This window comes from Myxine glutinosa, chromosome 1, assembly GCF_964187855.1.
Source record: "Myxine glutinosa chromosome 1, kmMyxGlut1.1, whole genome shotgun sequence".
NCBI classification, from domain to species: domain Eukaryota; kingdom Metazoa; phylum Chordata; class Myxini; order Myxiniformes; family Myxinidae; genus Myxine; species Myxine glutinosa.
In genome coordinates this window covers 58,999,159-59,025,144 of record NC_136261.1, presented here as the reverse complement: position 1 = coordinate 59,025,144, position 25,986 = coordinate 58,999,159, and the positions used below count along the sequence as shown (strand labels likewise).

General features: G+C 42.4%; 1 protein-coding gene across 7 annotated transcripts in view; it reads left to right on the top strand.

The window, feature by feature from the left end:
* The window catches only part of SZT2 (SZT2 subunit of KICSTOR complex), a 283,208-nt gene that overhangs the window by 204,066 nt on the left and 53,156 nt on the right, over nucleotides 1-25,986 (top strand). For 6 of the 7 annotated variants that reach the window (XR_013622459.1, XM_078772210.1, XM_078772202.1 and 3 more), the window contains 9 exons: nucleotides 7,221-7,311; nucleotides 7,445-7,615; nucleotides 11,111-11,329; nucleotides 11,465-11,574; nucleotides 17,478-17,626; nucleotides 18,693-18,790; nucleotides 18,882-19,014; nucleotides 19,224-19,357; nucleotides 19,720-19,752. Coding sequence is in view for 6 of the 7 variants with exons in the window: in XM_078772210.1 (XP_078628336.1) it covers nucleotides 7,221-7,311; nucleotides 7,445-7,615; nucleotides 11,111-11,329; nucleotides 11,465-11,574; nucleotides 17,478-17,626; nucleotides 18,693-18,790; nucleotides 18,882-19,014; nucleotides 19,224-19,357; nucleotides 19,720-19,752 (1,138 nt within the window). In the remaining variant the exon portion in view is untranslated. The remainder of the gene's footprint in view (nucleotides 1-7,220; nucleotides 7,312-7,444; nucleotides 7,616-11,110; nucleotides 11,330-11,464; nucleotides 11,575-17,477; nucleotides 17,627-18,692; nucleotides 18,791-18,881; nucleotides 19,015-19,223; nucleotides 19,358-19,719; nucleotides 19,753-25,986) is intronic. The other variant, XM_078772206.1, reaches the window with a different exon arrangement.

Sequence of the window (25,986 nt, the reverse complement as noted above, 5' to 3'; positions counted from 1 at the left end):
TCACCATAGGAGGGACTCGGTCGGTAGAATATTTTAATGGTAATTATGACGTCACAGGTCACGTGGTTCGGCCGCCATATTGTTTTTCGTGAAAACACGAAAATCCCTTTTTCTCTGCAACCGCTGAACAGATCGAGGCCAAACTTTGCAAGCGGCATCGCATACCCATGACGAACAAAAAAGTCAGCGAGCACGACATCAGCCGACACATGGTTTCAGAGTTATGACGTTTTTAAGCATGAACCTTTAAAACCTAGCTCCTCCCTCATTTTTGATGCCCTGACGTGTACTAAAGTCAGTGTACTAAAATATCATTTTAGAATTTGCGATAGGTCACGTGGTTTGGCAGATATCGTTAATTAAACGAAATTTCTTTTTTTTATGGATATCTCTTGAATCGCTTTATTGATCGACGTGAAACTTCATACTGTAGTAGAAGTCATGAAGAGTAACAAGTGTGCAAAATTTCAAGATGATTGGATGAACGGTCGCGAAACTATAAGTCTTTATTGTTGAAAGAAGAAGAAACGCACCATTTTGTCCTGCCAGGCCACGTCTCACAGTGAGTGCTATTGCCATTTTAAGTTTTAATTTCCTTTAAAAAACATTTTCTCTGCAATAATAGGGCCGATTGAGATAAAATTTTCACCATAGGAGGAACTCGGTCTGTAGAATATTTTAATGGTAAATATGACGTCGCAGGTCACGTGGTTCGGCAGCCATATTGTTTTTGGTGAAAACACGAAAACCGCTTTTTCTCTGCAACGGCTGAACAGATCGAGGCCAAACTTTGCAAGCGGCATCGCATACTCATGACGAACAAAAAAGTCAGTGAGCACGACATCATCCGACACATGGTTTCAGAGTTATGACGTTTTTAAGCATGAACCTTTAAAACGTAGCTCCTCCCTAATTTTTGATCCAATCGAGGAGAAAATTCACAGATCTGTTCAGCATGTCAGTCTACTAAAATGTCATTTTAGAATTTGCGATAGGTCACGTGGTTTGGCAGATATCGTTAATTAAACGAATTTTTTTTTTTTTAATGGATATCTCTTGAATCGCTTTATTGATCGACGTGAAACTTCATACTGTAGTAGAAGTCATGAAGAGTAACAAGTGTGCAAAATTTCAAGATGATTGGATGTACGGTCGCGAAGCTATAAGTCTTTATTGTTGAAAGAAGAAGAAACACACCTTTTTGTCCTGCCAGGCCACGTCTCACAGTGCTATTGCCATTTTAAGTTTTAATTTCCTTTAAAAAACATTGTCTCTGCAATAATAGGGCCGATTGAGATAAAATTTTCACCATAGGAGGGACTCGGTCTGTAGAATATTTTAATGGTAAATATGACGTCGTAGGTCACGTGGTTCAGCCGCCATATTGTTTTTCGTGAACACACGAAAAACCCTTTTTCTCTGCAACGGCTGAACAGATCGAGGCCAAACTTTGCAAGCAGAATCGCATGCCCATTAAGAACAAAGAAGTCAGCGAGCACGACATCATCCGACACATGGTTTCAGAGTTATGACGGTTTAAAGCATGAACCTTTAAAACCTAGCTCCTCCCTCATTTTTGATCCAATCGAGGAGAAACTTCACAGATCTGTTCAGCATGTCAGTCTACTAAAATGTCATTTTAGAATTTGCGATAGGTCACGTGGTTTGGCAGATATCGTTAATTAAACGGAATTTTTTTTTTTAATGGATATCTCTTGAATCGCTTTGTCTTGATCGACGTGAAACTTCATACTCTAGTAGAAGTCATGAAGAGTAACAAGTTTGCAAAATCTCAAGATGATTGGATGTACGGTCTGGAAACTAGAAGTTGTTATTGCCTGAAGAAGAAGAACCACAACACTTTTTTTTGACCAGGCCATGTCACATAACCACCTCATGAGCTAAGGGTAGCTCGAAATTAAATTGTCTTCGGATTTGGCAGTCGCTAGAGGGTGTTAACATTCGAATGCAACAAATCTGGGCAAATTGTGATGAATTTTCGTAAAACTACACGATATTGTCATTTACATTGGAAAATAACATTGTAAAACTCTCCGCCGCCTCGGCTTATTTCTCGCTCTGAAGTTCATCCTGTCTTCAATTTTAAGGAGAAAGAGATGTATCTGCAAGCAATGGTGACCTTTATTTTGTGGAAATCCGATTTAAAATGACGAAGTTATCCAAAATCTAACATTTTAAATGGAGCGCATTTCCAAAGTGAATCTTCCACAGGTAAAATATCCACACGTGCAGGCAGATCTTACGGCGTCAATTTGGCTCCGATTTCAAATCGGATTTCGATTGTCGTATTGCCTCGGATGAGTTAACAAAATACCACAACAAATTTGGTGACAATCATGAAAAATTTGACCAAGTTCGATCGACGGGATACTTCGTTCTTCCGCTGACATACGGCACGGGCCACGGATGACGTCATGCCACGACAGGACGTTCTTCCACGGGTGGCAGATATCGTTAATTAAACGAAAATATTTTTTTAAATGGATGGGGTTGGGAGGGGGGGGGGGATGTGTGTGTGTTTGTGTGTGTGTATGGATGTGCGTGTGTGTGAATGTCTGTGTGTGTGTATGTGGGTTAGGGGGGGGGATATGTGTGTATGTGGGGGGGGGGGGGGGTTGGGGTGTGCGTGTGGAGGAGGGGGGTTGGATATGTGTGTGTGTGGGGGGGGGGGGAGGGGGAGGTGTGTGTGTGTGTAGGGATGTGTGTGTAGGGATATGTGTGGGGGGATGTGTGTGTGTGGGTGTGTGTGTGGGTGTGGGGGGGGGGGTGGATATGTGTGTGTGTGTGGAGGGGTTGGGGTGTGCATGTGGAGGAGGGGGGGATGGATATGTGTCTGTGTGTGTGTGTATGTGTGGAGGGTGTGTGTGTGTGTGTGTGTGTGTGTGTGTGTGTGTGTGTGTGTGTGTGTGTGTGTGTGTGTTGGGAGTGGGGTGGGGAGATGTGTGCGTGTGTTTGTGTGTGTGTGTGTGGATGTGCGTGTGTGTGTGTGTGGGTGTGAGGGGGCGGGTGGATATGTGTGTGTGTGGAGGGGTGTATGTGTGGAGGGGTGTTCGTGTGGGGGGAGGGGTGTGGGGGTGTTTGTGTGTGTGCATGTGTGTTAGGGTTGGGGGGGTGTGGGGGGATGTGTGCATGTGTTTGTGTGTGTGTTAGGGGTGGGGGATATGTGTGTGTGTTTGTGTGTGTGTGTTGGGGGTGGGGGGGCTGTGTGCATGTGTGTGTGTGTTAGGGGTGGGGGGATATGTGTGTGTGTGTGTGTGTGTGTGTGTGTGTGTGTGTGTGTGTGTGTGTGTGTGTGTGTGTGTGTGTGTGTGTGTGTGTGTTGGGGGTAGGGGGAATGTGTGTGTGTGTGGGGATGTGTGTGTGTGTGGGGATGTGTGTGTGTGGGGGGGGGGGGGGCGTGGGGGTGTGTGTCGGGGGATGTGTGTGTGGGATGTGTCTTGGGGTTGGGGGGAGGGGGATGCGCGCTTGTCTGGATATGTGTGTGCGTGTGGGGGGAGGGGTGTGCGGGTGTTTGTGTGTGTGTCCATGTGTGTTAGGGTTGGGGGGGGGGTGGGGGGATGTGTGCATGTGTTTGTGTGTGTGTTAGGGGTGAGGGGGTATGTGTGTGTGTTTGTGGGTGTGTGTGTATGTGTGTGTGTGTGTGTGTGTGTGTGTGTGTGTGTGTGTGTGTGTGTATGTGTCGAGGTGGGGTGTGTGTGTGTGTACGTGTGGAGGGGTGTGCATGTGGGGGAGGGGTGTGGGGGTGTTTGTGTGTGCGCATGTGTGTTAGGGTTGGGGGGGTGGGGGGATGTGTGCGTGTGTTTGTGTTAGGGGTGGGGGGATGTGTGTGTGTGTGTGTGTGTGTGTGTGTGTGTGTTGGGGGTGGGGGGATGTATGCGTGTGTGTGTGTTAGGGTGGGGGGGGATGTGTGTGTGTGTGTGTGTGTGTGTGTGTGTGTGTGTGTGTGTGTGTGTGTGTGTGTGTGTGTGTGTGTGTGTGTTGGGGGTTGGGGTGGGGGGATGTGTGCATGTGTTTGTGTGTGTGTATGTGGGTGGGGGGTAGGGGGAATGTGTGTGTGTGTGGGGATTGTGTGTGTGTGTGGGGGGGGGTGGGGTTGTGTGTCGGGGGATGTGTGTGGGGGATGTCTTGGGGGTGGGGGGAGGGGGATGTGCATTTGTCTGGATATGTGTGTGCGTGTGGGGGGAGGGGTGTGCGCGTGTTTGTGTGTGTGTGTGTGTGGATATGTGTGTGTGTGTGTGTGTTGGGCGTGGGGTGTGTGTGTGTGTGTGTGTGGATATGTGTGTGTGTGTGTGTGTTGGGCTTGGGGTGTGTGTGTGTGTGTGTGTGTGTGTGTGTGTGTGTGTGTGTGTGTGTGTGTGTGTGTGTGTGTGTGTGTGTGTGTGTGTGTGTGTGTGTGTGTGTGTGTGTGTGTGTGTGTGTGTGTGTGTGTGTGTGTAAGGGGGATGTGTGTGTGTGTGGGGGTGGAGGGATGTGTGTGTGTAGGTGGGGAGGGGGGGTTGGTGTGTCTGTGTGTGTGTGTGTGTGTGTGTGTGTGTGTGTGTGTGTGTGTCGGGGTTGTATCCAAGGGGGTTGTGTCAAAGCATGTCCAATGAAAGTGGGGTTGTATCAAAAGTGGGGTTGTATCAAAAGTGGGTGCGAGTAAACCGGTCATCACTGCCAGCAGTTTTAAAGTGGCAGTTCTAGTGTTATTTATTGCTTTTCGCCCGATCTTTCAATGGTGAAGAATCACTTAAAAATTAAATAACTATCGTATTCGAATCCATATTCAGATCTTCGCCAAAATTCAATCGATTCTTCCTTGTCACACACCCAACCGGTCCACGCAATTTCGTCCAAATCTGTCCATAACTTTTTGAGATGTCGTGTGCTATGTATCAGTTTTAGCCCGATCACTCAATGGGGAAAATCACTGAATCACTGAAAGATTAAATAATTCTCGTATCCGAATCCATATTCAGATCTTCACCGAAATCGAATCATTTCGTCCTTGTCACATACACTAACTCTATGCCAAATTTTGTCCGAACCCGTCCACAACTTTTTGAGATATCTTGTTCACAAACAGACAAACAAACAGACAGACAGGGGTGAAAACATAACCTCCATCCACCTTTGGTGGCGGAGGTAACAAAAAGCCAACATTATCATCACTGGTAGAGGGGTTTATGTTGTACAGTTTATGAAGGTACTGGTATAACACTACAGTTTATGAAGGGGAATGGCAGGAAAATACTGAGGGCGGCAGGGCCAGTAAATCCAGAAAAGATCAGCAATTGGTAAGGGAAATATCATAGCCTGGCAATGGACTGCATTATTGGAAGGTTAGAGGGAAGAACATAAGACGACTTGCTCTTATGTATTTTTCCACCCATACCTCATCATTTACAGAAGTGTACTCTAGCTTGGTTACATAAGCTTTCACTCCAACTTGCAGTTCACTTCTGTTCACCACAGTCCAAAAGATTTCATAGTTCTGAGATTTTGGATAAGTGCCGCTAACTGTCTGATAACAGCGTCCATGTGTAATTTGAATATTAATAGCTTCTTCAAGTCCAGCAGGATGGTGTAGAGGGAGCACACTTATTCATGAGCTGTCTATTTTGGGTTTGATTAATTTTATTGGACTGACTACGAACTGTTCGATTGATTCTTTGCTGGCAGGGTGTTGCATCAATGAGTGTGTCATTCCTCTGCTAACATTAGTTTGTGGATGTTAAAGATCCCATACAGTCTTTCCTTAATAGTAGTCAAGTTATCACCAGCACCCTGAACTAATTGCAAATTCCTGCCCTGAATACCAGGAGAAAGGCAATGTCAAAACCACCCAGTTTAAATCTTCCCATGAGACTCCTTTGGCAGCACCTGATGGTAGAGCACCAGAGACAGACAGCTTATCCAAAAAGTGCAAGAAAAGTATTTGCTCGGTTTCCTGTCATAAAGTAACAACTGCTGGCACAGTGTGCTGATGAACACCAAGTTGTGTTTGGGTGATAGAAAACTGGCCTTTCATTATAAAACTAGCTGTTTACCCACCCTCCAGGCCTGGTGTTGGCTTAAAGGTTAAGGTGGTTGGCTTAAGTTCTAAGGGTCTTGATTTTGAGCTCCTCTCCTGCTGTTGAAATAATACCAGGTGGGTTGACTCAGCCTGTCATCCTTTCGACATTGGCAAAATGAGTACCAGCTTACTTGAAAATGTCTTAATAGCAGTTTTTAGGTTATTTCCTTGAAATAACCTCATCGAGTGGGTCCCGGTGTCCATACGTATGTACGTCTGTTAAAATTTGACGAAAACATCTCCGCACAAACTACCAGACCGATATGGACCAAATTTGGTATGATGCATCAGGGTAGCAAGGTCTCATGGGGTTGTGATCCCACTATAAAGGAGGTGAAAGAGGGGTTTTGCCCCAAATATTGGTATGTCATTCAAAAATCTTCTGCTCAGAAACCACCAGACAGATCCAGACCAAACTCGCCACGAGGCATTGGGACCATGCCCTAACCTTACGTTGTGCTCGTCATGTTTGTATCTCCCCTGGAAAGGGGGCCACTTTCCAACTCCCCGAATCCCTCATTTTCACGAAAACATCTTCTTCACCACTAGCTGAGAAATATGGACCAGATTTGGTACAATGCATCTGGACAGTAAGGTCTCATGGGGTTGTGCTCTCCATCTGGATCCGCCCATTTAAAGGGGTAAAAGGGTAGTTTTTCCCCAAATATTGATATTTCTTTCAAAAACCTCAGAAACCGACAATCGGATCCAGACCAAACGAGCTATGCGGCATCTTGCAATGCACTATCCTTATGTTTTGCTCCCTATGGTGTATCTCCCCTGGAAAAGGTGTGACGGGCCCCCTCCCCTAATCCCTCATATTCACTAAAACGTATTTCCCTCACAAACTACATGACCAATATGGGCCAAATTTGGTATGATACATCAGAACATTAAGGTGTCATGGCATTGTGCTCCCCATCCGTATCCTGAAAAGGGGGGTTTCACCTCAAATTCAGGTAATCACTTGAAAAATCTCAGAAGCCGTGGGGAAATAACCATCATTCTCCCACGGGGCTATTTTTTATCACCAATTTCGCTTTACTTGGACATTCAACAAGGTGTACTTTCTTTTTTCCTTTTTTTGCCCCTCTACACCCATTCCATTCACCCTCCTGATTACACCCACTATTTCCTCCCTTAGCACTATGGAGCAGCAGGCTGCTGGGGGCGCACCTCAGAGACAGACATTTACCTCTACAACAAACCCGGTGGATTGGGCACAGGAGGAAAAGGTAGACACAAAAGCTTTCTTTTCCCCTCCGTTCATCTCAGCTTCAACCTGTTTAACCATATAGTAACCCATCTCACCCATTGACCGATACCATTCTTACATCTTGAGTTTATTGATCCTTGTTTTCCCCACAGGCATTGCCTGCATTGCTCTCTCGTTAACTGGACCATTAGGTGAATTGCTGGAGCAACCAACCACCTCTCCTGTTGTACCAACCAACAATCTCGACATTTTGGATTTGGCACAGCTGCAGGACCTCACTCTTACAACAATTGCACACACCTTTGAAACTTTACCTGAAACAGGTGCATCGCATCAGCTCAACAATGCAAATATTGCTTCTTGTACTTCGTTTATTCATTATTGCCCATTTGGCCCTGTAAATTAGATGTTGGATTGTTGGCATTAATGCATTAGACTCAAGCCCTGATATTAGTTATATTTAATAACTCCAAATAGCTTTGTGCAAAACTGAGCGTACTCTTTTCAGATGGGAAGTTCTTCCTTTTCTTGTGCTTGACTGTCAGAACACTATATTTTTGCTGAAAAACTGCTTTGCTTTGCAATGATGTTTGCTTGTTGTTTTATTTCATTTACTTACTTACGTTTTTTTGCTGATCACAGGACACTTGCTACTTTTATCGGCAATAAGGTCTGAGTGAAACACGCCTTTTAAGCTTCTCATTGAAATACAATCAATATCAAGAAAGAGACAACCTCATCATTTGTATATAAAATGGCAGAATGGTTTTGTCTCTTGCCATCCTCCCTCTTCTCATATTTGCCAAGCATCTTCCTTCCTTACTCCCTTTCGTTATTGTTCTCTCCTAATCTTCTTTCCCATCTTTCTCCCCAACTCTCCTTTCCCTTTTCCTTCCTTTAATTCCCCTTGTGTGAAGATGACATTTAGGGTGTTCCACAAATTTGACACTGATATTTTCCTGCAGTTATAATGACCGTTCTAATTTCTGCATCAATCTCATTATTTATTTTTTCAAATTATCCGTTTATACAAGTTTCTTTAAATAATGTTTTCTCTTATGAGGCCTGGCAGGATTGCCTCGAGGTACGCAATACGCATGCACACTTCTAAGCTGTCTCATCTGGGTTTGAATCCTGACCCAGCTATAAACTGTCATCACAATGTTTCACAGGCTTGGTAATTCATCATTGTGTATGCTGTCCCTCAGATGAACGCTGAACTGGGTGTCCCATCTGCCAACATTAGATGATGGACATTAAGGATCACACGGTGTCCATTGCTAAGAGTAGGCGAGCTATCGCCAGCACCATGAACAAATTCCAAATCCCTGCCCTAATCTTGCATTCCCCCTGTACTAAGGGAACAATTGCAAAAAGGTCAATCCCCTAAGGGGATCACTGTGCCCATTCGCTGGGCAGGTGGATTAGTAATAGTAGTTTCACTTATCACTCTTCCCTTTCTTTGGTTATATTTCACCCAAGTACCCTTCAAAATAGTCCTGTATCTTAGCACAGAGGTTAGGTGTCATTGGTTGTTATCCCCATATGCAGGTCTGTGTCTACGGGCACATGCTTCCACTTCGCCATGTCCAGGACATAACTTTTTTCGATTTGAGGTTTTGGCATTACATTCTCAACAAACCCTTATTATGAGAATGTGGAGAACGCTAATTAATAATTGTGTCAAAATGTGAAAGGGCAAAGTCACAGTAAGTAGAACTAGAACGGCACTCTTCGACGTCATGACGTCGACTGAAATGCCTCCGCCCACATTATTACATCATTATAATGCTTGTATCAAGATTGACTTGAATCCATTCAGCTATGCCCAGGTTCTCACATTTTTACCTGACATGACCTCTGACCTTTGGCCTTTGACCTCGGGACCCCCAAAATCGAATCAGTTAATCTTTACATCATTATACATACCTGTACCAACTTTGAATTAGATCACTTCAGCCATTCTCGAGTTATAGACCTATTACAGACGTTGACCTTTGACCTCTTGACCCCAAATGCTAATCATTTAATCTTTACATCATCATACATACCCGTACCAAATTTGAATTGGATCATTTCAGCCATTCTCAAGTTATAGACCTATTACAGACTTTGACCTTTGACCCCAAAATCGAATCACTTAATCTTTACAACATTATACATACCTGTATCAAGTTTGAATTAGATAACTTCAGCCATTCTCAAGTTATAAGACATATTACAGACTTTGACCTTTTACCTCTTCATCCCAAAATCTAATCAGTTCATCTTTACATCATTCTACATAAGTCTGCCAAATTTGGTCAGAATCCCATCACTGGTTCACAACTTATCGTGGTAACAGTAATTTTACCTAACTAGACCTCTGACCTTTGGCCTTGACCTATTGGCCCCAAAATCTTATCAGTTCATCTTTACCTCATTATGCATACTTGCACCAAGTTTGACTAAGATCCCTTTAACCATTCTCAAGTTGTCGCGGTAACGAAAATCTATCATGGACACGGACGGACGGATAGCCAGATGAATAACCTGAAAACATAATGCCTCCGGCAACTTTGTCAGCAGAGGCATAAAAAGGCATTTGTACAACTATTACTAATCCGCCTGCCCGCACCATATCTCAACCCTCAGATCGGCAGGCAGCAGCCTCCTCACTCTCTGCAGACCTGGATAAAATCACAAACTGGTCAAACAAGTAGAACATGTCTTTCAATCCTGACAAATCTTACACTCTCACTATGCCTCTCCGAAAAGACCATCTGGAAAAGCCTCCCATTTACTTTCTCAACAATCCTCTCAAAGAAGTTCTGTGACTCAAGATTTTGGGTCTCACTATCTGCCATGATCTTTCCTGTGAAAACCACATTTCCAAACTGGCCTCCAAAGCTAATCGCCGACTGGGCATCCTCCGTCATGCAAAATCCTTTCTGGGCACTACTGAGCTCCTCACCACATATCAATGGGATACTACTTACTCTCCCCTCTGGGCTCGTGCTCCTGCCTCACAAATAGCTCTGCTTCACGAGGTTGAAACCAAAGCATTCAGAATCATTGGTATCTCCCGCGATGAAGCTGATTATGAAGGCCTTTTCTCTATCTCACCGTAGGCAGGTTGGTGGTCTTTCTGTCTTCTACCGACTCCTCTCTGGCCTAGCTCCCCCAGCTCTGTCTGTGCTCTGTCCCCCAAATATTCCTGCAGGACGCACAAGATCTTCCAGCAACCCTCTTTTGGTGAAACTGCCAAAATAAAGACTCTCTGCTCACCTTTACCCTTTCATTTCTCTTTTCTCCCACCTCTGGAACAAACTCCCTCACTCTCTCCAATCCCACTCCTCCCTCCAGGTCTTTAAAACAGCTGTTCACCACCATCTCTTATCTTCCCCCATCCAAAACCTTGATCTTTTCTACCCCCGTTAAAACACCCCAAATCCACCTCTTTCATTCTCCAACGTCTTTCCTGAAATTCCTAGTAGTGTTCATTTGCTCTTATCTGTACCGTGTACCCTTCAGTGTTTCTGTCCAGGCCATAACTTTTTTTTTTTTAACCAGTTCAACTTTTGTCATCGAATTTTCAACAAACCTATTTTAAGAGGATATTGAGAACCCAAGTTAATACATTGACTTCTTTTTTTTAGCTGTTGTTTCCCTCAAGTTTTGTTTGAGTACAAACGGACACAGACATGCTTTGCATTTTGAGATCTATCCTTTCTAGTTTGCTTCTGTCTTCTGGTTTCTGCGGTGATTGAGGTTTAGGATGGCTATCTTTGTAAAAGCTTCATGCAAAATGTTTAAACACATCTGTTGTGCTTTTCCAGATCCTGCTGCTTTGTTTCGTTTCTCCCTATGGAGCCAAGGCAATGTAGGTCTTGCTCAACTTCGGCAACGACTTCAAGCTGCTGTCACCCATTCACTTGCTGATATGGCCACTGAGATGTTTATTCTTAAAGCCCCACTTACTGTGTTCACCACATCATCTCAGGAGGGCATACCACCTCAGGAATGTCTTCAAGAAACGCATAAATCAACAGATATTGGTAAGAAGTACTTTGTTTGCATTGTTCCTACTGGGGGATTTTTTTATCGTTTGCTACTTTTTGCTTTTGCTACTTCAAAAAGAATAATCAAATTCTTATCCTTTGCCTTCTCATCTCACCTCATCCCGATCTCAGATGAATTGCTGTTCCCACAACCTGATCGCCAATGGGCTCGCTCCTTCTCAGTATCAGCTGGCGAAGCACGTGCCCGGATGTTGCGACGAGGCCTTAAAAACTCTATTTCTGTGAGTTCACACAATTTTTAAAATTTTATAATATTGAAATGTTACTCTTGTTTTTGTTTTCTTTTGCATATGGTTGAAGGTATGTAGGTTTTCATGGTATTTTGTTTTCCCCAATCTTCAATGTATTAAAATGCATGTTTGCTATTTCTACCCTGCACTCGTGAAGCGAAAAAAAAGGGTTAGGCATTCGGGCGCGTACATGTGGAGCACGTATGTGTGGCGTACCTACATGTGGCGTACAGGTGTGCGTCTGCATTTTTAAAACTCATTTTCTTGGCAAACGTTGGTCCGATTGACTCGAAATTTTACCATAGGAACGCCTGTAGAATTTTTTATTCATAATTATGACGCCATATTGGAAAAATGTTACATCTATATCTCCGAAACCGCTCAATGGAAAAAAAATGAAACAAGGCTCATTGTTAATACTCCCCATGGGGAATAAGATATGTTAATGATGATGTCATCGGTGTCTTCATGATGACATCATATTTTGACAAGTACAACGCTTGATCTGATCAGTATGAAAAAAAAAACATTCTCTGCAACTGTTAGTCCGATGGACACAAATTTTTGCCCAAAGGAGCTCCTCTGCCGGTACAATTTTTAAATAATAATAATAAAGGAGTCTTATATAGCCCTGGTGTTGGTTTAGCGGTTAGGGTGCAGGCTTGGGATCCTAGGATCCTGGGTTTGAATCCCGGTCGATCGCTGAATTAACGCCAGGGGAGGTTGACTCAGCCTGTCATCCTTCCGAGGTCGGCAAATTGAGTACCAGCTTGCTGGGATGAATGATCCCGGTGTGTACCCCGGTTTAGAATAGGTACACCGTATCCCTGCGCATCGTAAGAGGCGACTAAGGGTTGGCGTCAGGAAGGGCATCCAGCCATAAAAACATTGCCTCAAACAGGGAACCATGATTGTCATGGGGCCCACAAGGCTAACCCCTGCTCTAGCGGGGAAAATGGCCTTAAAACGATCATTCATATTCATATTCATTCAGTCTTATATAACCCCATCAAGCAGAGTTAACGACCCTCGTGGCGCTTTACATTATCATGCGAACGCACACACACCGCACACACATACACAAACATAGACACACCTTCACTCTTGCCCTATTCCTCTCCCTCCCCATTAAAAACCCACAAATGTGTTCTCTCCCCTCCTCCTCCCCCTCCATCCCCCGCACACGTACACAGACATACTCTCGATCTCTGTCCCACCTCAAACCAAAGGGAAAACAGGACTTAGACTTTGAAAGACTTGTGAAACAGATAGGTTTTGAGGGAGGTTTTAAAGGCAGGAAGAGAGTCAACATGTCGAACAGAGGAAGGCAAGTCATTCCAGAGCAGAGGTGCAGCAAAGGAAAAGGATTTCTCGCCAAATGACTTGGTGCTGGTGCGCGGCGGCTCTTAGGTCATAGAGTCGTCGCTTGAACGAAGCCGTCGCCGAGGTACATAGAGAGTGAGCAAATCGGAGAGATAGTGAGGTCCCGCTCCACACAATGATTTATAAGATAGTGTGCAAATTTTGTATTGCACACGAGCAGACACAGGCAGCCAGTGTAAAGATTCAAGGAGCGGAGTAACATGGTCAGACTTCTTCGCCTTACAGACAAGACGAGCGGCAGAGTTTTGAACCTTTTGTAACTTATCCAAGACAAACTGAGGGCAGCGAGCATACAAAGAATTACAATAGTCTAGCCTTGAGAGGACAAGGGCACAGACCAGAGTTAGAGCAGCCTGAGGAGTAAGAAAGTGGCGAATGGATGCGATCTTTCGCAGCTGAAAGTATGCTGATTTGCAAGTTTGAAGTACTTGCTTGGAAAATGTCATGTTACAGTCGAAAACCACACCAAGGTTCTTGGCCGACGAAACAAAGTTTACATCGGTTTCACCAACATGAATAGTGGTAGGAGGTGAACATTGTAGAGGACATCTGTGCGATCTTACAGTCATAGACTCTGTTTTAACATCATTCAGCTGAAGTTTGTTTTGGGTGTTCAGCTGAATTAATGATAATTATGACTAAAAATGATATAGGTCACATGGTACAGGTGCCATCTTGGAAAAATCGAAAAATATTGCATCTCTATATCTCCAAAACCGCTCCATGGAAAAAATTTAAACGTGGCTCATTGTAAAGAACTCCACATGGGGAATAAGTTTTGTTGACGATGACGTCATAATTTGACAAGGACAACGCTTAGTTTGATCAGTTTGAAATTTATTGAACGTGATCTACACAACAATTATATTCGAGGATATAAATTTATGATTTACTCGCTCACGTGGTCTGGCAGCCATATTGGATCAAAAAAAAAACTTCAACAACAGAAGAGTTGGCTCACACCAAGTTGACTGCACAGGGTTAGAGTCCCTGTATAAAGAGAGTTGCGCCATGCGCTGACCCGAGATTTCTGGTCACGTGATTTCGTGGCGCCATTTTGTGTCTAACTTCACCGTGCGTAAACGTCAGCTTGGTACGGGAATGTTGTTTATTGCCAAACAAAATGACTGGTTGTTCTGCTTTTGGTTGTTCAAACCAATCTGGGAAATATAAGATGTATAGATTTCCAAGTGATAAAGTCAGAAGACAAATTTGGGAAGCGAAAGTCAGATGAAAGAGCTGGAAAGCGATCGACTCCTCGAGACTCTGCCAGGTAGGCCCACGCCGCTTGATGATCGATGTTCAAAAGCAATTCTATCTGCTCGGTTTTTTTTTGGTTGTCTGTCCGTTGAAAACCCTTTTAAAGGGAAGTGATTTGTGTTTGTTTATAATCTTCAAGGAGCTGACCAAAAATGCATTTCCGTGGGAAGAACCCTGCTCAATTTTTTTCGGGTAGTCCTAGCGGACCGCATATTGTCATTGATTGATGAAATGTCCCGGTACAGTGACATTGCCTGGTCTGCGGTTGGGTAGTCTGCGGGCAGTGTCACTGTACTTTTTCAGAGGGAATTAATTTTGATTTTATAGGGGTGGGAAACCCATGGTCCGTTTTGTTTTCAGTTGTCTGTCCGTCCATTCAAAACTTATTCCGAGGCAAGTTATTTTTTTGGTTTAAAATCTTTAGCCTAATCGGCAATCATAAAAGCAATTTTAGGGGGGGACCTGCTCAATTTTTTTGCGGGTTGTGCAGCCAAGTCGCCAGCTATGAAACATATTAATCGATCAGGCAATATCCATCAGAGTTCTGGGCAAGGGTGTAGTAATAAATGAACGTTTCAATCTTACTAGATGCCGATGACGTTTTCCTTATGTCAGAGACAGAAGCTGACTTGCAGCTTGTTAAATCATTACAATGGAAATTGAATATAAATGTCGATAAAACTAAAGTTGTACACTATAGAAATATGGCAATACCACGTACAGAATTTGTTTTAAGTGTGTTAGACTATATGTCGGCTGGAAGTCCGACACCGGAATTGCTCTCGGCACCCTTTAAAAAATATTGGATATGCCCACACTCCTTTCTAAAAGTTATTAAAATTCAGAGAACGACAGCATTGGTTTGTCTTACTTATAATGTTAGCTCTTATATGCAGTGTTGGCTTGTAATATGCATTGCCATACCACTTTTAATATCACCACACAGCTCTTTTTCACGGCAATAGCTGAGTTTTTGACAAAACAAATATCACCTGTATGTAATAATAAGACTAAATATGTGTAGTAAAATTTTTTTTAGCAGGTTTAGAATATATCACCCCATATCGCGAATGTACATGTATATCTAATCCGACACACTTAGACACAAAATGGCGTCCAAATTTGAGTTGACACAACTCTCTATATACAGGGACTCTACACAGGGTAAGTATTCTATGAATACCATCCAGTTGTCACTTTTTTCTCCCACTCTAGCTTTATTTTCATTACCTCCGCCACCGAAGGTGGATGGAGATTATGTTTTCACCCCTGCCTGTTTGTTTGTTGCTTGCAAAATCAGATGTTTCAAGTATATTGATTGGTCTTGTGCATTATTCTGCCTGTTTGTCTGTCAGTCGCCTACAGGTCACAATTTTCAACCAATCTTCACGAAACTTCACCAAATGTTTGGTCATAAGCAAGAAGTCTATTGTTTTTGGGGTCGAAAGGTCAACATTGACCAAAGGTCACCAAATTTGTGAACTTTCTAAAATCCTCAATTTTCATCTGATTGACTTGAAATTTGAAAAGGATTTGCATATCTCATCACTGAATTCAACCACCAATTATTTTTGAGGTCATCATAGGCCAACAACTTATTTTAGGGATTTCACAAGTATTGTGCTATGCACGACATATTTCTTGTTTGTTTGTCTGTTTGTTTGTCACTCGCCTACAGGTCACAATTCTAAACTGATTGTCATGAAACTTCACCAAGTTGTAGAGGTTGTCACAATTATGAAGCCTATTTATTTTGAGGTCAAAGGTCATCTGGAGGTACAATTTCTAAATCGCCATTTTGTCATCCGATTGACTTGAAAATTGAACAGCATTTATATATCGAGTCACTAAATTGGGAAACCAAGTATTTTTGAGGTCAAAAGGTCAAAGGTCAACTCAAAGTCAAACTTCAAAAATCATAAATTTCCATCTGAAAAATCATAAATTTTCATCCGATTGACTTGAAAATGTAACAGAATTTGCATATTTCCTCACTGAATTGGGAAACCAACTATTTTAAGGTCAAAGGTCAACTCAAGGTCAAACTCTTAAAGTCATCAATTTTCATCTAAAAATCGTCCCTTTTTATCCTATTGACCCGAGCTTTGATCAAGATCGTCAATTTTGATCTTGATGAAATGGACAATTTGCTGGATCAATTGGAACCTTTTTTGGGGGGGATGGAAAGGGGGGGGGGGGATTGTGCAAGTATCGTGCTCTGCATGACGTCTTCTTGTTTGTTTGTCTGTGTGTCTGTCTGTCTGTGAACCAGATATCTCAAATAATTGTGGACGGATTCATACGAAATTTGGCGGAGAGTTAATGTATGTGGCGAGGCAGAAATGATTAGATTTTGGTGGAGATCTGGATTTGGATCCGGCTAATATAATTTTTTAAGTGATTCTTCACCATTGGGAGATTGGGCCAAAAACGATATTTAGCAGGATATCTCATAAAGTTGTGGACGGATTCAGACGAAACTTAGAGGAGAGGTTGGGTGTGTGACGAGGAAGAAATGGTTCAATTTTGGTGAAGATGCAGATGCGGATCTGGCTGGTATAATTTTTAAGTGATTCTTCACCATTGGGAGTTTGCGGCAGGAAGGGCATCCGGCCATAAAACATTGCTTCAAAAAGGGGACCATGGTACCCCAAAAAGGCCAACCCCTGCTCTGCGGGGGGAAATGGCCTCGAAAGGTGGTTCTTCACCATTGGGAAATATGGCCAAAAACGATATACAGGATATCTCAAAAAGTTATGGATGGATTTGAACGAAACTTAGTGGAGATGTTGTGTGTGTGACAAGGACTAATGGATTCGATTTTGGTGAAGATCTGAATATGAATTCGGATACGATATTATTTAATTTTTAAGTGATTCTTTACCATTGAGAGATCGGGCAAAAAGGGATATATAACATGATATTTTTAAAAACGTTATGGAGGAGTTATGACTAAAATTGGTGGATGAGTTGGATGGGTGACAAGAAAAAGCCGATTAGATTTTGATTTAGGCCCGAATCCAGGTCCGGCCTATCATTGGGATATAAACCATAAACTGTTCAGCCTGGCGGAGTATGCGCTCTACCGAGTGCCGTTCTAGTTTTATTATGTTACTTGCAATCACATAAGAAATCTCAGATGCAGAAATAGATCATTAAGCTCATCACCTTCACTCTTCCCTGAACTAAAACTTATTTAACTTAAGTAATGAAACATTCTATCTACCCATTTCTGTGTTTCCTCCTCGCAGAGGAAAAGTGATGCTGGGGAGCAAGCTTTACCAAAAACGACTGATGATCTTGTCCTTAACCGAGAGGAAGTCCTAGCACGCCGTAGACACCGAACTGGAGGTTGGCTGGACAACAGTACCATCTGGAACCGCTATGCAGGAGAGCCAAAGTGAGGAGTGGAGATTTTGCTCCATTTGTGTTGTGATTTGGAGGATAAAAGTCTTGCAGAATTTTCTGCTTGGTTTTTGTTTTTGTGATTGCTCATGATTCACTGGTCCACTAGTTTCAAGATGAGGAGGAAGTACCCATGGTCCTGGCCAGCATTCCTTTGTTTTCTTTCCACAGAAATCTTCCATTTGTTTTCTTTAATATCACCATCCATTGATGGGGTGGGAGTAACTGTGGTCCTGGACGGCATTCCACAGTTGCCTTCCTTTTGTTTTCTGCAATAACTGAGAGGCTCATGCCCCTTCATGGTCTTGCTTCAATTAAAGGCTGACACAAGGGATGTTGGCTTAGCAAGGGATGTTGTTGGCAAGGGATGTTAGCCTGGTGTTGGCTTAGCGGTTAGGGTGCCGGCTTGCGATCCAAGGATCCTGGGTTCGAATCCCGGTCGATCGCTGAATTAACGCCAGGGGGGTTGACTCAGCCTGTCATCCTTCCGAGGTCGGCAAATTGAGTACCAGCTTTCTGGGATGAATGATCCCGGTGTGGACCCCAGTTTAGAATAGGTACACCGTATCCCTGGGCATCGTAAGAGCGTGACCAAGGGTTGGCGTCAGGAAGGGCATCCGGCCATAAAAACATTGCCTCAAACAGGGAACCATGATTGTCATGGGGCCTGCAAGGCTAACCCCCGCTCTAGCGGGGAAAATGGCCTTAAAACGATCATTCATTCATTCATTTATACAAGGGATGGCAGCTTTTCTTTGCCCCTCCCCTCCGACCCCCCCACCCCGCCCCTCTCCTCCCACCCCGCTCCCCCCACCTCCACCCGACCACTGAAGTTTAAACTCCCCCACTGAAGCGCAACTTTGTCAACTTTCAGTTTATATAACCTATCCCATAATTTTCAGGGTTTGCAGTTTTCTTGTCTGTTTATCAACTGGGTAATGTTAATTCAAACCCAAAATCGAAACATGAAGTTTTGTCTTTCTGAGATGACGAGTGAACTCTTTCTGAGATGATCATTGCAAGTTGTTTAACTTCTGATCTTTTCTTTTCTGCCAACATAGAAGTGAGCAGTGTAGATTTGAAGAAGGGGAGAAAGGAAAACTTCACCCTTTGTTGCAAGGAATCTGCCAGGATTGGCTTGCATATATGGCTAGGCTGGGTGAGTTTCTGTTTTGTTTATCATATGTTATAACTGTTCAGAATGATGATTGTACATATTTGAACCATGCTGATGCGTGTCTTGTATGCAGGCTGCCCCTCCGTGCTGACATTCAATGTGGAGCTTTCTGCTCGCTTCCTTCTTGACTCGTTTCTGACTGAGGTTGGGCCCACGGTCCTTGCCTTAGCAGAAGACACTCCACTCCGGTTGTTCAAGAAAACCAGGTGTTGGAGGATTCCCCGTTGGAGTCTAGAATTACGATATCTCATTATTATCCTTTGGTCTTTACATCCTTATTTGTGGAAATGTACCATCAAGCAAATACTACAACCTTCGTAAATGTTCCGAATTATATGATTCCAGCTTTATGTCTGGTCTATAGTCCACCTTCCTCACAAAACTTGACTAATGATCAGAGTTTTGTGCATTGTAGAAATGGAGGCCCTGAGCTCTATTGGCCATATAAGCCTTATAAGGGTCCAGCTCCAAGGCCTGGCGAAACTAGGAACTTTGTGCTGGTTGGACGCAATGCTGCTCAATGGCATTCTTGCAGGATGAACCTGACTGGTACGTACTGTTCTTTCCATTGGTGTGGTGGTCACATCCCCATAGTATATCTAATTATCAAACTGCACGTCCTATTCAACGTTCATTGTAAGTAGCAACAAACTCCTGCATGCAGATGCTTCCACTAATGGTCTTGATAAAGCCAAGATGTTGATAGTTTTGCTGCTGCGATACCTTTCATTTCCCTTTCATTACTCTGCTTTGTCCTTCGTTCTCTTTTTCATTTCGGAGAAGCATCTATTCTTTGATCCTTACCTCGTTATGGTTATTGAAGCAATAATCGCAACTATTTTGGTCCTTTCCTCCTTGTACCTCTACACTGTTGTGCGAGCCTTTCTTACCCACTTTTCCTTTCCTGCCAGATGCCCCTTCACCAACACCATCACCCACTAGATGTGAGTTTTTACTTATTTTATGTTTGTTAGATTAATTCCAGCTTTTGCCTTAATTACACTTCCGAACTAGCTAACTTGATTACAAAGTGAAAGCCCAAGCTCTAACCTTCTAACTAACACTAATCTAATTAAATGCACACTTAATTTTGGCAAGGTTCCTAATAGACAGCAGAATCAAGTAGTTGACCCAATAATGCCTTCATCGTTTGAAGTTGGGGAGGGGGTCACAACATCTTCCATTAATGTACAAGTTATGAGTTCATCAGGGTTCACTAACTTATGAGTTCATGAGGACCCATTAGGGGAAGGGGGTGGGGGAGTGTGATCCATTACATTTTCAACACAATTAAACTGTGTACTATCTCAAAGAAACCATGCAGCATTGTGTTTTAATAATTCACATGAAAGAAGGAATCATGAAAGAGGGGGGGGGGGGGGAGGAGGAGGGGAGCAGGATGGGTTTGAGGAGGGAGTCAGTTGGAGCCTCAGCCCCCTGACCGGTTTCATCACTTATTGGGGAACACAAATTGTCCAGTTAAGTTTCCCACATTTGGGGAAATTGCATGGGTCAACCCATGCAAAGTGCAATGTGTAGACCTTGCCCTGAGAACACTGCTTTCGTTCTTTGGAACACTGGAATTTGCTATTTCCTCTGAAACGACACACACTATTTCAATTACCTGTGATGTACCAAAGATTGTTCACGGCACAAAGAAAATCGAAGTCTGAGGGGATCTACGGGGGGTGGGAGGGGGGGGGGTCAAATTGGGTCCAGGTTTGACCCCCCAAAATAGATATTTGCTTTCTTCTCTGAAACTACATACACGATTTCGATGAAACTTGACCACAACCTTCACCACCCGTGATATACCAAAGTTTATTCACGGCATTAAAAAAAATCTGCCCCTTTGGGGTCTACCGGGGGGTTGCCACCCAAAATAGGTGTTTGCTTTCTTCTCAGAAAACTACACACGCATTTCCGATGAAACTTAACCACAACCTTCATCACCCATGATATACAAACGTTTTTATTTTTGTTTTTTTTTGTATACAAGATCGAGTCTCGTGTACATATATATACTGACCCTATGACATGATACTAATGTCATGTGCATAAATTATACCAACACATCACCTCCAAACTTTGTGGCACTCAAGTCCTTGCAGACTGAGATTAAAGCTCTATGGTCACAAATAAACAAAGGCAGAGATGTCGAATAATAAAGGTGAAATCTAGATCGACATCTCTGCATTTATTATATATATAAAAAATATTACTATCTATATATATATATATATATATATATATCTATATATATATATATATATATATATATATATATATATATATATATATATATATATATATATATATATATATATATATATATATATATATATATATATATATATATATATATATATATATATATATATATATATATAGTCCTGGTGTTGGACTAACGGCTAGGGTGCCAGCTTAGGATCCAAGGATCCTGGGTTCGAATCCCGGTCGATCGCTGAATTAACGCCACGGGGGTTGACTCAGCCTGTCATCCTTCCGAGGTCGGCTAATTTGAGTACCAGTTCACTGGTAATTCCCTGCTTGTCGTAAAAGGCGACAAACAGGGTTGGCGGCAGGAAGGGCATCCGGCCGTAAAACATTGCTTCAAAAAGGGGACCAAAAAACAACAACAACCACGGTTCCCGAAAAGGCCAACCCCAGCTTTGCGGGGAAAAATGGTCTCTAAACGGTGGTTTTATATATATATATATATATATATATACAGACTTGGCATTTAATGTGGAATATTTTTTTTGTGGGGGTGAACTTACTTTTCAAGATGACTTAGAACCAAAAGTTCATTGGAATTATGTTGAAATTATTCTAGATTTTGTTAATGTGACCTTTAAAAGAAACAAAAACCACATTTGACATTTCGAAGCAAATAAATTGATCCTCGAAAGTGATTTAAACTGATATCGAACTCAATTCACGGACAGTACTGTGTTAAACTTCTGTACGTTTTCCAGAAGTATCTCTTTATTTTGCACTTTAGCCAAAAAAAAATTCAACAAAAGCAAAAGCTAAATTATGACTGGGATTACGGACAGTATTCAGGCATTCAGGAGAGCACGTACACGTCGAGGCATGCTGTTCACGAGGTTTTTCCAAGGTTTGGACAGGAATCGCTTGCCATGCAGTTACAATAGTCTGCTGCAATTCACGCACAGAGGTAGGCTGCTGGTCAAAGTTGTCGATTTGACGCGTTAATTCTGCCCACAAGTTCTCTATCGGATTCATATCCGGGGACATGGCAGGCCACTCCATATGCTCTACACCACGGTCAGCAAGAAAGTGTTGGATCATGCGAGCACGATGAGGCCGTGCATTGTCATCTTGGAAGACAAAGTTTCCTCGAAAGGCTGCACGAGCAAATGGAAGCAATGTTTCTTCCAGAATGACCCTGTACTTGAACTGGTTCAGGTTTCCATTCAGAACAACCAGGTCAGTTTTGCCCCCTGCATGAAAAGCAGCCCAAATGGTCACCCCACCACCTCCAGCTTGGACTCTTGGCACTATACAAACTTCGTTGTGGGCTTCATGCACTTGTCTGCACACTCGGACGTGGCCATCTTGACGATAGACCAGAAATCTAGAATCGTCACTGAAGGTCACGTGATTCCAGTGTCCTGGCTGCCATTGACGGTGCTCTCTGACCCACTGCAATCGGCGCTGACTGTGTTGTCTGGTCAGGCGTGGCTTTCTCAGGGGACGCCTGGCACGATAGCCTGCTTGAACCAGTCGTTGGTTGACTAGCCTTCTGGATACAGGCACATTTGTCAGTTGCTGCCACTCAGCCCTAAGCCGATTAGCTGACTTGGTACGGCCATTGCAGACTAACCGGTGCAGCTGGCGATCATCTCTCCTTGTGGTTCTGCATGGACGTCCTGGCCTCGGTATTGGAGTAGGGACACCCCTCTGAGCATTTCGTTTCAGGATCTTTGACACCTGACCTTGAGTGATGCCATACTGCCGAGCAATAGCACACTGTTTCATGCCAGAATTTCGTAAAGCCACCACTCCATGACAAACAGCATTGTCAAGTTGACGGACCATCTCCAGAGGAAGCGGCAATAACTTTTGTAGACGTGCAGCAGTTGTTTTCCACTAATACAGAACGCAACAACCCTTATATACCCAATTGTGAAGCCAATCCTCAAATGTACCTGTCCTTACATTTTGTACGCCACCTGTGATATAATCCTGTTGTTGACTTCTTGCTGTGAAAGACAATCAGTGACATGGTTCTTTCAACAAAGACATCACCGAAGGGTAAAAGAAACTCACCAGATTGATATACTGAGTTCAGAAAGTAAACCCAAGTCAAGAAAAAAAAAAATTCCATATTAAATGCCAAGTCTGTATATATATATATATATATATATATATATATATATATATATATATATATATATATATATATATATATATATATATATATATATATATATATATATATATATATATAATTATATTTATATATATATATATATATTTATATATATATATATATATATATATATATATATATATATATATATACTGTATATATATATATATGTATATATATATATATATATACAGTATACCAGCCATTCTACATATTTATATACACACATACTACCGGTCAAAAGTTTTAGAACACCTCAATTTTTCCAGTTTTTATTTAAATTTATGCAGTTTAATGTCTCAATGTACTCTGAAATTAAGCATAGAACAAATAAAGAATAGGAGATAAAGAAATAATGTGGAAAAATGTGTAAAAAAAAAAAAATGTGTGTAAAATGTGTAAAAAAATAAATAATGTGTGAAATAAATAATTCACAGATCACATCCCATACAGCCGAGGCTATTATTTGTGAGCAGCAATGGCCGTCTGCCATACTAGCACATTGCCACTGCCCATAAACCAGGAAGTGTGGCTGTAGTCGGGTGTAATTTAATAATACAAAACAGAGGCCTTCCAACCCGATAAATCCAACATGGCATTGATTCTTCACCATTGAGAGATGGGGCCAAAAATGATACATAGCATGATATTTCACAAAGAATTGTGGACTGGTTTTGACAAAACTTGGTGGATGAGTTGGTTCGGCGACAAGAACAAGCCAATTCGATTTTGGTTCAGGTTCGGATCCAGATCCAGCCTATCGGTGGGATACAAAATGTAAATCGTTCAGTCTATGTGAGGTATGCGCTCTACCGAGTGCCATTTTAGTATTTTCATTTATACCCCTGTGACTAAAAGCTCAAACACTATTAGCTTTACCGATAACTCTCTGGCACCCTGCTATCTCTTACTCCCTGTATCCACTGCTTGCCTTTGCATCTTCCAGCAAGGAAAAGCGTTCATGCACTTTTTTTCTTCTTTTTTTTTCTCCGTGTTTCCTGATGGGTTTGCATACCTGACCCTGTCTGTGCTATTTTCTGAACCAGCCATTCTACATGATGGAGTATGGTGATTGTACTACTCCATTGTGAACGTTGAAATACATTTGTATAATTTGCTTTGTATTGTTTAGACAAAGTGATCGTCATTTCCAGTGATCCTTTTATGATGATTCCCGGAGGGAAACGTTGAGTGTTTGGTCTTGGTGTCCCGCTGTTTGAAGAAGAATTCCCCCGTTATTTAATTTTTCAGTTATTTGATTTTTTTATTTCCAAATTATTATTTTTTTCAATTTGCCCCCCCCTCATCCTCTGCCACAATCCCCTCCCCCATCCAATTTTCGATTCTTTAATTTTTTCATTGAAAAAATAAAAAAAACTTTTTTTCATTATGAAGCAGAATTTCAAGTGCTATCAATTTGCTACTATTACAGGTTGGCTATACCAGGAACCATCAGCAATCTCTGGTTACAGCCCTCTAGTTGAAAAAACTGTTTTTAACTTCTTTAATGTTGTCCTAATAATATTGCTGAAATTAAGTATGAACTATGATATATATGCTGCACATTGAGGTTGAGGTATATGATTGAGGTATATGATATATATGCTGCACATTGAGGTATATGATATATATTGAGCCCTGGTGTTGGGCTAGCGGCTAGGGTGCCAGCTTAGGATCCTAGGATCCTGGGTTCGAATCCCGGTCAATCACTGAATTAACGCCAGGGGGTTGACTCAGCCTGTCATCCTTCTGAGGTCGGCAAATTGAGTACCAGTTCACTGGTAATTCCCTGTTTGTCGTAAAAAGGCGACAAAAAGGGTTGGCGTCAGGAAGGGCATCCGGCCGTAAAACATTGCTTCAAAAAGGGGACCAAAAAACAACAACAACCACGGTCCCCGAAAAAAGGCCAACCCCCGCTTGCGGGGAAAAATGGCCTCTAAAGGTTGTTTTATTTTATTTTATACATACCATCTCTTTTTCTTAAATATTCATCTGAATATACATTTTTGCTTTAATTGCATATTACTTGATCAATGTTTGTCATTGCTAATTCTCCTTTATTTCTGAACCATTTTTTTTGACCAAATGACTATCATCCATAATGATAAAACAGAAAGTGTGGGTAGGTGCACACGTGCGTGCGTGTCAGTGTGTCTCCTCCATAACTCTGAAATCATAAAACCTCGTGGTCCAAAACTTAGCATGCATACTAAGGGAACTCCAGGGAGTGCATGAATGAAAACGAGGTATTTGAGTAAATTTAAACACCCCTTATGAAGATAATCTAGGGGGTGCTCATCATGAAACAAAAAAAAGCATTGCCAAGATGGTGGTACGCCATATTTGTCCTCGCATGGGTTTCAAGCTGCCATTTTGTTTTGGCCTGTTCAACAGTGTCTTGACTTGGAACACGCCACATCGGTTTCTGTACGATAAAGCGCTCAAAATTTATGTTTTCACTTTCCTCACTCATATCATTGAATGCCTGATCTTCATACCTTTAAATCGCTATATACATCGCTTTTGTCAGTGCTATCGTTTTCAAATGAGGAGCTTGGAGCGATGCGATTTTCCCCTTCTCCTTTGCATTGTATGATACGATTTTCCCTTATCCTCTGAACTCCCAAGGTTACTCACGACTAAACTTTATAGGATCACGTTTTTTACCATGATGCACTTTCCCAGGGATTTTAAACAGTCATGTTCTTGCGATTCATAACTTATAAGCCCACGAGCCACCTTCAACTCTGAGGGTAGGTCCATATATACAATTTGCTTT